The sequence below is a fragment of the Periplaneta americana genome, chromosome 17, assembly GCF_040183065.1.
Source record: "Periplaneta americana isolate PAMFEO1 chromosome 17, P.americana_PAMFEO1_priV1, whole genome shotgun sequence".
In the NCBI taxonomy this organism is placed as follows: domain Eukaryota; kingdom Metazoa; phylum Arthropoda; class Insecta; order Blattodea; family Blattidae; genus Periplaneta; species Periplaneta americana.
The window spans coordinates 10124499-10138605 of NC_091133.1; the positions used below are offsets into that span (position 1 = coordinate 10124499).

Here is a 14107-nt window from a genome sequence, read left to right on the forward strand (position 1 = left end):
TTAGTTTGAGACAAATTAATCTCAGATTAGACTTTATACAACACAAAATTCCAAGTTCAGCTGAAACAAGGATCAATTTAACCTCTGATCTAAGATTAAATGGTTTATACAATCAGGCCTATGAAAAGTTCTTTCCATATTCATCATATGGCTTGTCGCGTGTGTGAGCGTCCTTATCTTTTCAAATTACCCGATTACGAAAACAATTTCCATATATATCACAAATGAATGCCTTTTACCCTGTGTACAAGAGCTTATTTTAGATTACCAGATCTCGAAAGATTTTTTTCATATATATCACACCTGATGCCTTATCCCCTGTGTGAACCAGTGCATGCTTTTTTAAACTAACAGAAACCGAATATTTCTTTCCACATATATCACAACTGAATCCCTTCTCCCCTGTGTGTACGAGTGCATGTCTTTTTAGACTACTAGATACCGAAAATTTCTTTCCACATATATCACAATTGAATGCCTTCTCCCCTGTGTGTACGAGTGCATGCTTTTTCAAAGTACCGGGCTGCAAAAATTTCTTTCCACATATATCACAACTAAATGCCTTCTCTCCTGTGTGTACCAGTGCATGTCTTTTTAGAATACCAGATCCCGAAAATTTCCTTCCACATATATTGCAATTGAAAGCCTTCTCCCCTGTGTGTATGGGTGCATGCTTTCTTAAATTACCAGATTCCGAAAATTTCTTTCCACAAATATCACAACTGAATCCCTTTTCCCCTGTGTGTAAGAGTGCATGTCTTTTTAGACTACCAGATTCCGAAAATTTCTTTCCACATATATCACAACTGAATGCCTTCTCTCCTGTGTGTACGAATGCATGCTTTTTTAGAGTACTAGATTGTGAAAATTTCTTTCCACATACATCACAACTGAATGGCTTCTCCCCGGTGTGTACAAGTGCATGCTTTTTTAGAGTACAAGATTCCCAAAATTTCTTTCCACATATATCACAACAGAATGCCTTCTCCCCTGTGTGTACCAGTGCATGTTTTTTTAGAAAACAAAATTGCGAAAATTTTTTTCCACACATATCACAACAGAATGCTTTTTCCCCTGTGTGTAAGAGTGTATGTCTTTTGAGAGTACAAGATTGCGAAAATTTCTTTCCACATATATCACAAGTGAATGCCTTCTCCCCTGTGTGTACAAGAACATGTCTTTTTTGACTACCAGAATGCGGAAATTTTTTTCCACATATATCACAACTGAATGCCTTCTCCCCTGTGTGTACGAGTGCATGTTTTTTCAGAGTACAGGATTGCAAAAATTTCTTTCCACAAATATCACAACCAAATGCTTTCTCTCCTGTGTGTACGAGTGCATGTCTTTTTAGACTACCAGATCCCGAAAATTTCTTTCCACACACATTACAAACGAATGACTCTTCCCCTGTGTGTACGAGTGCATGACTTTTTAAATTATCAGATTCTGACAATTTCTTTGCACATATATCACAATCGAATGCCTTCTCGTCTATGTGAAAACGTTCATGCTTTTTCTGATGATTAGATTCGGAATTTTTTTTTCCACATATATCACAATCAAATTTCTTCTCGCCTGTGCGTACACGTGTATGCTTCTTGAAATGATTCGATTTCAAAACTTTCTTACCACATAAATCACAACTCAATGACTTCTGCCCCGTGTGTACGTGTGCGTGTCTTTTGAGATCATCCAATTGCAGACAATGCATTCCACAAACATCGCAAATGAACGGGGTCTTGTACGTGTGTGAAAGAGCAGGGCTTTTGAGGCTTTCCGATTCGAGAAACCTCTTTCCACAAACATCACATTTGAATGTCTTCTCACCTGTCAGCAGGCATTCATCTTCTGTAATACTGTCGCAAGAAGCCAGTACTCTAATGCTGTGAAGAAAATATGTCCTTAGTTCGAGCAATAAAGACTAAAGCAGAATAAAGCACGAATAACAAAACTGCATCCAATATAGTAATCAGGAAGTAATGCCGAAAAATATTGGGAAGTATACAATTCTAGTAAATACTGATAAACAGAGTTTTAGTTGGATATTTTACGACGCTTTACCAACTGCTATGGTTATCTAGCGTCTGAGTGAGATAAAGTTGATCTAGCAAGATGAGTCCAGAGTTCAGCACCGAAAGTTAGCCAGCATTTGCCCTTTATGTGTTGAGGTAAAGTCAGGAAAAAATCTCAACCAGATAACTTGTCCCAACCATGATTTGATCTCTGACCCACTAGTTTAATGGTCATATATGTGCTAACCGTTACTCCAGAACAGTAGACCATAAACAGTGTTAAAATTCAAACAATTCTTACATCGGTATCATAACATTAGTCGACTACTGACGCATTTGAGTTGTAAGGGATGGTTACCAATTTGTGTTATCTCAATGTTTTATTTTTGTTTAGAATATAAAAAATAATTAAGTGCATGCAAAATAATGAAATCTTCAAGTAAAGATATAGAGGGATTACATTATTGTCAATCACTTTTAAGGTTTGGACACTGCATATGGGAAAATGAGAACAAATCATTTACAAAGAAGTTAATATGCTCAAAAATTACTTTCATAAGTGAACTTATATATTCAGATTGATGGATGCGTGGGTGAATGGACATATGTGTGGATGGAAGAAGGCTGCTGACAGACAGACAAACACACACACACAGATAAAAGAATAGATGGACAGACAGAAAGAGATAGATAAACAAATTAGTTTCTCTTCTTCGTCATTATTCTTTAAATAAAGCAGTGAAACCAACATTGTAGTAAAGGCTCACACACTTCACTCACCCCTCAGTTAAGACTTCATCCTCTTCTGCCGTTACTTCCAGTTTAACCTCTTCCTCCACTTTATTTATCTCACGTGCCTCCTCCTGCAAAACATTACGTAAAACGACGCTACACGACAATAATAGTTGAAGAGTCAATGCACGACAATGCATATGCTGCAGACTTGCTTTTTAATCCTACTTAATTCAGTAAAAAGTTCAAACATTGTCGGTGAAAAAAGCAAACGAATTAAAAAACCAGAAAGACGAAATAATATGGCATTTTGTAACAAACATTCTGTTTTAAGTAAGAACTGCATAAACAGTAATTTAATAGAAAGAGTAAATAAGAGAGACTCTAGAATCAAAAACTATAATGGCCATAGGTGAGTAGGAGTCAGGAAGACCTTGTTCTAGTAAAATTGGTAATGAACGTTTGGAACAACTTCAGATATTTCTGGATTTCTAGTAAGCCTACAACTAAACTAAACAAATGAAGGTTTGTAAAAGTCCAAAATAATTTGAAAATCTGGGGAAAATAATTCACTTGGTGTAAACAATGGAAGAAACTGTCTCACGTGTGAATATTCAAGGGGATTCTGTCACCCACTATTATGTACAGTTACTTCACTTATGGCCTATTTGCTTTTTACTTTTCCAAAGTCTGGTTGGATATTGTTGTTTCCAATCCACTCTTTTATATTATTGCACGAGATTTGACTCGATGACATAATAAATACTTCCTCTCCATGTAACAGTCAGGGTGAAGTTGGTACTGTAGAGTGGAGAAAGATGGCAACAGAACTCTCTAGATGTCTTTGTAAATTGCAACTTCATGCATATTTACAACCAACTGGTCCCAAGAAGTAGACAACAATCATGTGGACTTTAGCTATAAAAGGAATTTAAAAAGAAAAATTACAAGAAACCTCATTAACTGTATTTCCTACACCAGGCACAAAATACAAGTTTCCTCATCTACCACCAGAGTAAATGAGATTACCCTCCTGGACGGACAATTAAATTAAAAATTATCAGAGGTGATTAAAAAATTCGAAAAGGAATGATTTAGTGAACATTCAACATCGCAGTGTCTACCAGAAAAACTGCGCGGAGAAAATTCACGAAAGATTACACGACGAAGAAATGGACAGCATCAGAGCAACAATCGCACCCCTGATCAACTGTCTGTAGCACCCACATCAATCAGTAAATAACACAGAATGAGCAACCAACACACTTCATAAACTGCAGTCACTTGAACTTCACTCTCCATGATAGGACAGTCAATTGGTACAGGAGTTTCATCAAAAGTTACGTCTGATTTTAGATCATAATTTTTGTCCATACATTACATCTTTATTTCAGTCTAGTGCAGATCCTAATTAATTTTCTTCCTGCAACACACAACTCATAATAATTATGTAATGTATCGTATGTAGTTGTTCACGGAACACCAGTGACTATTTTTAATGTCTATTCACACTATTACCAAATCTTAATGTCAACGAATGCACATAAACACAATCCAGAATCAGTAATAAAATAATTTGTATGAAAAGCCTTGTGTAGACTGATTTTATTGTTCACAACATTCTGCTTTGATTTATTGAAGATATTGGACGCGAAAATATGATCAATAGTTTGTCCGCAAGTAACAGTCAGTGTGAGAATGTTATTGCAGAATGGACGAGGATGGAAAAGGAAGTATGAAGTAGTCTTTGTGATTTGTAATTTTAAAGCGCAGTTACAAAAAAAAATTGTCCCAAAAATTAGACATCCAATATGTGGAGTTTAGCTAATAAATTAATTTAAAAAAAATTAAAAGAAATACGATTAAGTGTATTTCCTAAACCAGGTGCAAATCACAATTTAAGCAGCAGTCCACACTGGACTGTCAATTAAATTAAAAGCAGACGTAGCAAAGTTGTCAGTGGTGGTGAAATCATCAAAATATAGATGATTTAGTGAATGTTCAGCATTGCAGTTTCTATGATGAAATTTGGGTGGAAAAGATTCACGAAAGATGTAGGATGAAGAAATGGACAGCACGAGAGGAAAATTCAAATGTCCTGGTCACTCGAATGTAGCAGCCACATCAGACAGTAAATAAAAGAGAGAGATATAAGGACCAATATTCGTAAACTGCACTCACCCCAACTTCACTTTTCATGAAGAGAAAGTCGACTGGTACAGGAGTTTCATCAAATGTCATATCAGTTTTTACATCATAGCTGTGATCCACACATTCTGCCTTTATTCCAGTCAATTGCAGATCTAATATATTTCCTTTCTGTAACACAGGAAACATAATAATGATTAAATAGATCATATGTCTTTGTTTAGTTGTTGACGAAAAACCAGAGCCTATTTTTAATGTCTCCCTCTATTATTAAATCCTAATATCAACGAAAGCACATGTCCACGCTCCAGTCCAGTTGTACAAAAAGCCTCATAATGCAGCATATAAAACAATAGCTCTATAATATGATATTGTTTTGTTCAAGTACATGCTTACTTTCTACTGCATCTTCACATACAAATACAGTATATTTCATTTCTGAATGATTGTTACGTTTTTAGAGAAAATGTATAGCGGGAAATGTGAAACAAGTTTCAAAATTAATTACTGCATTAGATGTTTCTTCTGAGAGAAATCAATGGCAGAAAATAGTAGAGTTGTTCTCTTAAATGTCGATTTGAGCAGCAATTATCTATGATCTCTGACATCTTTCCTTATATTACCACAGCGAGACAAGTTCGAATGCAGGCTGTTTAATCTGTAACCTGAGCGAGTAGAAGATAGAAAGTGAGATTACTTGCTGCACACGCTATAGGCACCGTGCATGGGTCTGAAAATCATACTGGTGGCGCCGCACTGTGTCTCAATTCCTAATTAACTACAGGATCGCATTCATTCACTAGTTATCTGTGATACAGAAATTACATGCAGCTTTCTGCCGATAAGAAGTTGTAATATTAGTGAGAATGGGTTCATTCATTCATAGTGTTCTGCCCAGGGGCAGGTCTTTCACTGCAAACCCAGCATTCTCCAGTCTTTCATATTTTCTGCATTCCTCTTAGTCTCCACATATGATCCATGTATCTTAATGTCGTCTATTATTTGATTATCTTCTTCTGCCCCAAACTAATAAAAGAAAAGAATCTTTTTATTAATGGGTATGTGAATAATGTGAAAGAAATGAAGACGGATGAGCTTTCTTTATTAAAAGCAGAAGTGGTCCAACACACGTCTGTTACTCATCTGGCTTACCAGAAGTTATCTCTTGAGGTAAGTCATGGTCGACTCTAGTAGAAGGTCGGAAGGCAGAAACTTGGCAACATGTGCATCAGCCATCAGTCTACTTATGAGTGCGTAGTGTATGCAATTGAAGCGTTGCTTTTGCGTATTGAAGAGTATTTACAATATCCATGTTGAGTTTTCCTTTTAAAGTTTTGGCATGAAATTTCATGAAATTTAAATCAGTCAAGTATGGATTTCTAAAATAGTCCTTGGAAACATTTGAAACAGCAGATGATATAGAATTAGAAAGAAACGAAATGGTAGATGTGACGGTAGCTCCATTTTTCAGAGCTATCCAAAACCCTTATACTTTTAGCTTTGAAGCTGATACATCCAGACTTCTGAACATATCAGCTTATGCTTCTTTCAAGGTATCCTCAAAGTTGCATTGCTGACTTTGTATTCATTACTTGGTAGGAAAAGAAACCAACAATCAAGATATTTATTATGATACTTTGAATCGAGGAAACTTTACCCTTTCCTCAGATTTTGTACTTTACATTGCAACACTTGCCTACTGCATTGTAAATACACTGATTTAAAACAGAGTTAATGAAGAAAACTATGTAAAATGTGGAAATCAAAAGAAGTTGTTCAAATTACTCTCAAAAACAGTGTTTCTAGTGATGTTGGCTTTGTAAACGAAGTGTGTCCACGTGCGATGGAATAAGTTAAACTTGCTGATAAAATATTTTCAGTCATTATGAACATAGTTGTATAATAATATTCAAAGGTAAGGAATAATATCATAGCTGCTAGTAAACCAGTGTATGGTAAGAGAAAATTGCACACATTTTAAAATAAGATGTGAAAAATGTAGGCGTAAATAACACAAAACGTATTTAATATAGTGTACAGCCTAGGCCTAGGAATTGTACTGTATGTGTTGAATATTGGATGTAATGTAATGAAATAATATTTTGATAAACAATATTGTAGAACTTCTGTATAGATATTGCAAATATGATAAAAATATCTAATAATAAAGACATTACTCCTTTTAAGGTATCTACAGTGTCTTTTTATAAATGAATATTACTGAAGTTTGAAAAAAGTGGCCTAGCCTGACTGGATGGGTACGTTAATTCTAGCTGAAAACCAACGAAGGCCTATGATCTAAATAAACTACAATGTAACAAAATGTGTTTAATATTCACGTCTATGAATCGTACGTGTTTGAGTTTTGTACATAAAGTAATGGAATATGTTTATAAATAATATAAAACCATGGCATTTGGGAAATAACGAGAAAAATAATGAAGACACGACATATCCCTTACGAATGCGTAACCGATACAGCAGTTTTTTAAGAGACGACATTATTCAAGATTTTAAAAATACATAAAAGTATTACTTTACTTTGTTGCAAATGTAGCTATATGTCTATCTATAATCCGTAATGTATTATACTGGCTCCTTGTACGACATATGATTAACCTTTTAACGGTTTTCTTTTGATATTAACATTAAAACTCTTTGGTTTTGTTAGTGAAGTATGACAGCAGTATGACTGACAACAGCAGACGACACAGAGTTGCCAAGTTGAGCCTTCCGATCTTCTACTAGAGTCGACCGTGGGTAAGTTCATGTCTCCCGAAGTTTATACTGCAATACTTTATGATTTATTATTATTATTATTATTATAATTATTATTATTATTATTTTCTTATCCGTGATTTTTTCTCAATCGATCTTTTTTATACTGTACATTGATGGTGAAAGAAATATGAATAGTAATTGTCCTTGCCCACCAGAACTTGGAAACTCATGTAAACATGTAGCTGCGCTTCTTCATTACGTTAATAATGAACAAAATATTTGGAAGATAGTTCCAGTAGGAAAAGAGAAGTATTCTAAGGGAAGGAGAATTAGTGACCTGTTCCCAAAAAAGGAACTAAGATTCGCCATTCTCTTCTAAAATTATACGACTTAATTAATATTCCATGTCCTTTACGTAGAATACTGAAAGCAGAAAACAACTGAAGTGTAACGTAACTGTAAATATGTATTTAATTATTTAATAGACATAATGAAAGTTCAGTACTGCTAGTACAAAGTTCCTTAAATATCAGTGTAGTTGTTTGGCATTTAAATCAGATTTCAGACCATTGAATGAGGGGGAACAGACATATGAGGGGCTCACATCCAGAGTGGACCAATCCACCAGTGATCAGTTTGTGGATTAATACAATCACAGATGAAGAAAACTTAGATTTATTCATTGCCATAACAAACAAAGTCCATAACTCATTTGTTACTCCACAGAGGGCAGCATTTCCTATGGAAGGTGAAGGTTGCTAAGCGTGAGCCAGGAACTTTAAGACTCAATAACTCAGAACTATTCCAGATGGACTTGATCCACTCTGGTTGTGAATCCCTCATATTACGAAAACATTGATATATTTATATTTGATGTCATGACGTGTGTCATATTTATATGTGTATAATGTCTCCATAAATTATGTATTTTAATGTCATTTAATTCTAAAAGTAGTCTTAATTACACTTCCTGAATAATGGGGTACTGCAAATTCTCTAAAACACAACACATATGAAAAATATCAACAACATATTACCTTTGATTGAGGTTCTGGCCGATATGTACATCTATTATCAGGTACTACCTCTCACGATATGTGTCAAGAGTAAGAACAATTGTTCGTATGCATATGAAGTCTGACTAGTGTATTATGTAGCTAGTCGGCGACGTATGCATTGGAGGAGAAAAGGAACTCTACACCAAGATCTTCTGGCGTAGTTGCATCATAAGTGGTGTCTTGTTGGTATCACTTGTGAGGTTCAGATATGTCTTTGGACAATTGACTAAACAACAACAAGATCAACATACGGAAGCAGTTCAATTGATAGTTTGTGTAAAATGTTATATATTTTAATTCGTTGAATGCACCTTTCAACATGAATTCGAATACTGCCAACGCTGTAAGTAGTTTCGACTTCTTCAGCTCTTAATTTGCCATCATGCAGATACGGTGGGGTAACAACAGTGACCCCTTTATCGGAGAGACTTGTTTTTATTCCGGGAAATCCTGACTTCATCACCATCTGTAATAGAGTCAATAATCCGCAATCATTTGTTGTGACTGTGAAACTCGATCTGATACCGTGGCATTTAGATTTGGAGGCTACAGTTTGATCCACGTTGGGTGGCTGTTCCACTTTAACTTCAGTACAATCAATTCTCAATCTGCATTTTGGGTAGTCTATTTTCTTTTCAATATTGCGGGCATTGTTTCCGGAATACTTTCTCTGCCAGGCCAAAACACAAAATTACAGTAACCATTGTGGATGTCAATAACGTTAAAGTGGTGGTAAAATACATCATAATTATAGTTGTATGATGAACTCCGAACATCATCCTCATAGCAGAATATGACAATCCAGTTTTCATTTTAATTTGAAAATATAAGTAGACGATTTTCTGTACTAATCTTACTGTATGATTGTGTTTTAAATTGGCAACAATTTTAACAATATATTCAAAACCACAAATGTCATTCCCATTAAGTCTCGTTGTTCTGTCTTATCTCTTATTTAAGAATAATCTTGGAAACCTTGCATTTCATTAAACATATCATTTGTTCCTGAATTCTTGTCATAACATTTCTTATGTGAGTTCAGTTCGGCATGTAATGGAATAGACGCTTGAGTAGACAATTCACACAATTCAATTGTGAAAGAAGAAACAAAATCACTAAGAATGGTTTCAATTACTTCTGCCTGTATGGCTACTTCATTTTTCGAAATAACACTTGTTGAGCATTCACCTTCCATTATACTTAAATTTTCATCTTTTCTTCTTCTTTTTGTATCCCTTTTGCACCTTTCCGAAGCTAGTTGAGATGAGGCAGCCTTTTTCTTGTAATCTTTTGGAAAATTACTGGGAATGGTATGCTAGTTTTGGGAGTGTCCTGAACTCGTTCCCAATGAAACGAATAGCCTACTGCAAATTCTTGTTGCGGGTGTTGGTTCCCAAGGTGAACTATCATCAAGAATTAAATATCGATATTAATACATATAAAAATAAATATATTATTATTTATTGTTGCTAATATTATACATAATATATATGTAAATAACTCAGTAATTATGTACTATGTTTTTACTTTTAAATATAATAGCATGTACAACATTGAAATTTAAATTATAAATTCCCGCCATTGTTAACTTAATGGTTAGCCTATTTTTTACATTGGTATATAATAATACTATGATAGCAAGCAGTGTAGACCTACTTACTTTCATCTGCGTACTGCTTGGATCCACAATTAGCATCGTTCCACTTCAGTTTTCTGTTTTGGGAATGAATAAAAGTAATATCGGTTGCACCCAAGAACACAGCAATGTGCATTACCTTTCTGCTTTTTAGGAGCATCCATATTTCTAATCGTTTAACCTGACACGTTAAGCATATTAATATGCTTCAAGCACAACTCTATCTCTGCTGTCCTGCAGTTAGTAACAGCAGTCGCCACCAGAGGAGCTTGCACAGTGCCTATAGCTTAGGTATTGTCGTCTCTGAGTGAAACATGGAAACTATTGCATGACAATCACTTGTTGTTGAAAGTTTAGTTAGTTTCATATTAATAACGTGAGATTTCTACAAAAGAATCGATTTTTTCAGGTCCCCTAAGGATAACGGTCAGTTTTCGAAGTGGGTGAGGGCAATTCATAGAAACGACGTCGCTGAATCGTAAATTCTATGTTTGTCACGTCCATTTTTCAGGCGATTTGCTTCTAAAGCAGGATTCATTTGTTATGAATGACAAAACGGTTCAAATTCCAAGACTGAGGTTTAGTTTAAAGCCCAATGCTGTTCATGTATTTCCCAATTTGCCTAATTATTTATCAGTGCCTCAGAAAATCCGAAAGTCGCCCATGAAAAGACAAATACCGACACAACATGTAAAATCTGACAGAAAGGAAAGCCGCGAAACAAGTTCAGCTGTAATGCAAAGAGTAAGTCCAGGCAATCCACAGACCAGCTGGTGCCAAGACAATCTGATAAATGAAAGAAATGAAATTTTGTCAATTAAACGGAAGTTAAAAAATCTAAACCGTAATTTGACATGAACTAGGAATAAATTACTCTGCGAGAAAGCAAAAGTTCTTCTATTAGAGAAGAAACTTGGCATGAAGGAATGTGTATTGAATGACAGATGGATCAAGAGTTTAAGCAAGAAACAGAAAATGACTGTAGATGCTATGATTAAGAAATGCAACATCTCAAACACTAAAAGAATGAGGTACTCAAGCGAGCTCATACTGGAAAGTTTGCTGTTGAAAATTAAATTCCCAAAAGGGTACAGGCATTGTCTGAAAACGATTTGCTACCATTTCCCTCAAAATCTCTCTTGAAGAGATTGTGCAAAGGCCTTAAATGCCCACATGGGGTAAATCTAAATGCTATAAATGCCATATCAAATTTTCTAAAAGATGAAACCGATGAAAACAGGCATCTCGGAGTTGTAATATTGGATGAGGTAAAATTAAGACAGGCAATTAAATTTAATGCGATCTCTTTAAAAGTTGATGGATTTGTAGATTTCGGCAACTTTACTCTTGGCAATATGAAAAATTCCTTAGCCAACCATGTTCTGGTATTCCATGTTTAACTGGATACAGCCTGTCTCTGTATACACAAGTAGAAAAGCAATCCCTGTCGATATACTTGCTAAAATTCTGATATAGGTTATCTTGCAGTTGGAACAGGCGTGAGTAAGAGTAATTGGCTCTTCTTCAGATGGCAGTCAGTCTGATAAAAAGGCACGGGCAAACTTGGGAATTGGTGGGAAAAGAGGCAAAGTTAAATGCAGTATACAGACGGAGACAGGAAGAGCTGGGCATCCTCAGATGCTGTCCATATACTGAAATATGTAACAAACTTCTTTCATGACAAGTGTTGGTGTTGTACATAAAATGAAATTGTCAGTTATGCATTTTTTTGGCAGGTATAGCCTATAAACTCGACACTTGTCATGAATCTGCAGGACTGAGGGCCTATTCAAAATTGACGGCTATTCATCTCGATCCTACGTCATTCCAATGTATGAATGAGAGAATGGCGTTCCAGTTATTTAGTAACATGGCTAAAGTAATCAAATTCTTCCATGAAATTAAGTCTGAGGGATTTTTCGGTAGTGAAAAGACAGAAAAATTTACTAGAGATATGAACGACCTTGTCGATGCTTCAATTTCGTCTATTCCTCCAAGGAGACTCTACAAAGGATCGACAACTCATAACACGCTCTTACAATTTCTTGAAATTTTGAATTCAGGAAAAAATACGTTCGCCTCAGATAGAACACTAGAATCGCTCAGAGTTACTCTGACAAGCACTCTTGAAGTCTCCGACTTTTTGTTGAACAAGAAATTCAAATACGTACTCACTGCGAAATTCAACCAAGATCCTATTGAATGCCACTTCGGAATCCTTCGTTCTCTAACTTGTCATGATCATCTTACTTTCTACATCTGCATATCTTGCAATCTTTGCCTTGGTATTGGGAGCCAATTGTGAACAGAAAAATTGTAAATCAAATCCATGGAATGTGTAAAGAAGTAAAGAATGAAAAAATCAATTAACCCTTAAAAGCCGAGGTACTTAAATCTCCAAACTGGCGACCTGTTGGGGCTTTTAATATGGCTTTTAAATGCCATATGCAATGTTCCTGAAAATAATTATTTTCTTGAAAACTGTAAGTCGTAAGATTACGAGATAAATTCTGGAAGTATTATGGATGTTTGTGCATTACTGTAGTCCGAATTACTTATTTGCATATAATTGTCTGTTAATCCTTTTGATAAAAAAGTATTAGTTACCATATCGTGTATGGGAACATATTTCATCATGTAACCCTGTGTTTCACAATTGTGTATCCCTGCCTTACTGCATTCGAAGTTAATTCTTTTTCTGTACAACCCAAGTTATTTTACGAAGCTGAATCAACATCTCAACAACGTCTGAATGGGATGGAGGTGATAATGTCAGTCAAATGAGTCTGGGGTCCAACACTGAAAGTTACACAGCATTTGCTCATACTGGGTTGAGGGAAAACCCCGGGAAAAATCTCAACCAGGTAATTTTCCCTGACCAGGATTATTTATTATTGGGTTATTTTACGACGCTGTATCAACATCTAGGTTATTTAGCGTCTGAATGAAATGAAGGTGATAATGCCGGTGAAATGAGTCCGGGGTCCAGCACCGAAAGTTACCCAGGATTTGCTCGTATTGGGTTGAGGGAAAACCTCGGAAAAAACCTCAACCAGGTAACTTGCCCCGACCAGGATTCGAACCCCGGGCCACCTGGTTTCGCGGCCAGACGCGCTGACCATTACTCCATAGGTGTGGATCCTGACCAGGAATCAAACCCAGGTTACCTGGTTTCGCGGCCAGACGCGCTAACCATTACTCCACAGATGTGGACACTATGAGTGAAGACAGAAGGGACAGTGGCCATTATACTGTGATTTATATCCTACATCTGTTTATTGAAATTGAAATCTGCCATGTGTTGTAGTCTCTAATTAAAGAATCCTTAGCTGCAATTTTGCAAAAAATTGTCACCGTACCTCCGAAGCCAGAGTATTTTACTGTCGAACTGCAGGACGTGACTTCGACAAAAATTTCATTTTTTGTTGGTTACCCCACTGAAAATACGTACGTTATTTCATAGCTATGAGAATAAGTTGAAGCTTTCACCCGCAGTGGTCATGGCTTCAAAGAGAGCTTGTGAGCAACAAGTCATGGAGGAAGAGTTACCAATATCACCTCAAAAGAAAAAAAATGAAGCGTTTCTGAGCAACAACGAGATTGAAGTTGAGGTTGCAGCTGACACTGACTCTGAAGAACAAGACGAAACTGAAATTCCGACGGACGATAAGAACATGACAGTGATGCAGGCGGAGATAGAGATGATGCAGACTGGAGACCACTTCAAGTCCGTGGGACATACAAGGCTGCAACAGATTTAGTGGCGAGAAGAGGGGCCTGAAAGCATCTGCAGGCTA

At 36.0% G+C, this 14107-nt stretch overlaps 1 protein-coding gene across 2 annotated transcripts in view; it reads right to left on the reverse strand.

The window, feature by feature from the left end:
• Positions 1 to 14107, reverse strand: part of LOC138693300 (uncharacterized) — a 42286-nt gene that overhangs the window by 14352 nt on the left and 13827 nt on the right. For both annotated transcript variants that reach the window (XM_069817167.1, XM_069817168.1), the window contains exons 3-4: positions 4929 to 5066; positions 2796 to 2878 (exon numbers count right to left, since the gene is read on the reverse strand). In XM_069817167.1, the coding sequence (XP_069673268.1) occupies positions 2796 to 2878; positions 4929 to 5066 (221 nt within the window). The remainder of the gene's footprint in view (positions 1 to 2795; positions 2879 to 4928; positions 5067 to 14107) is intronic.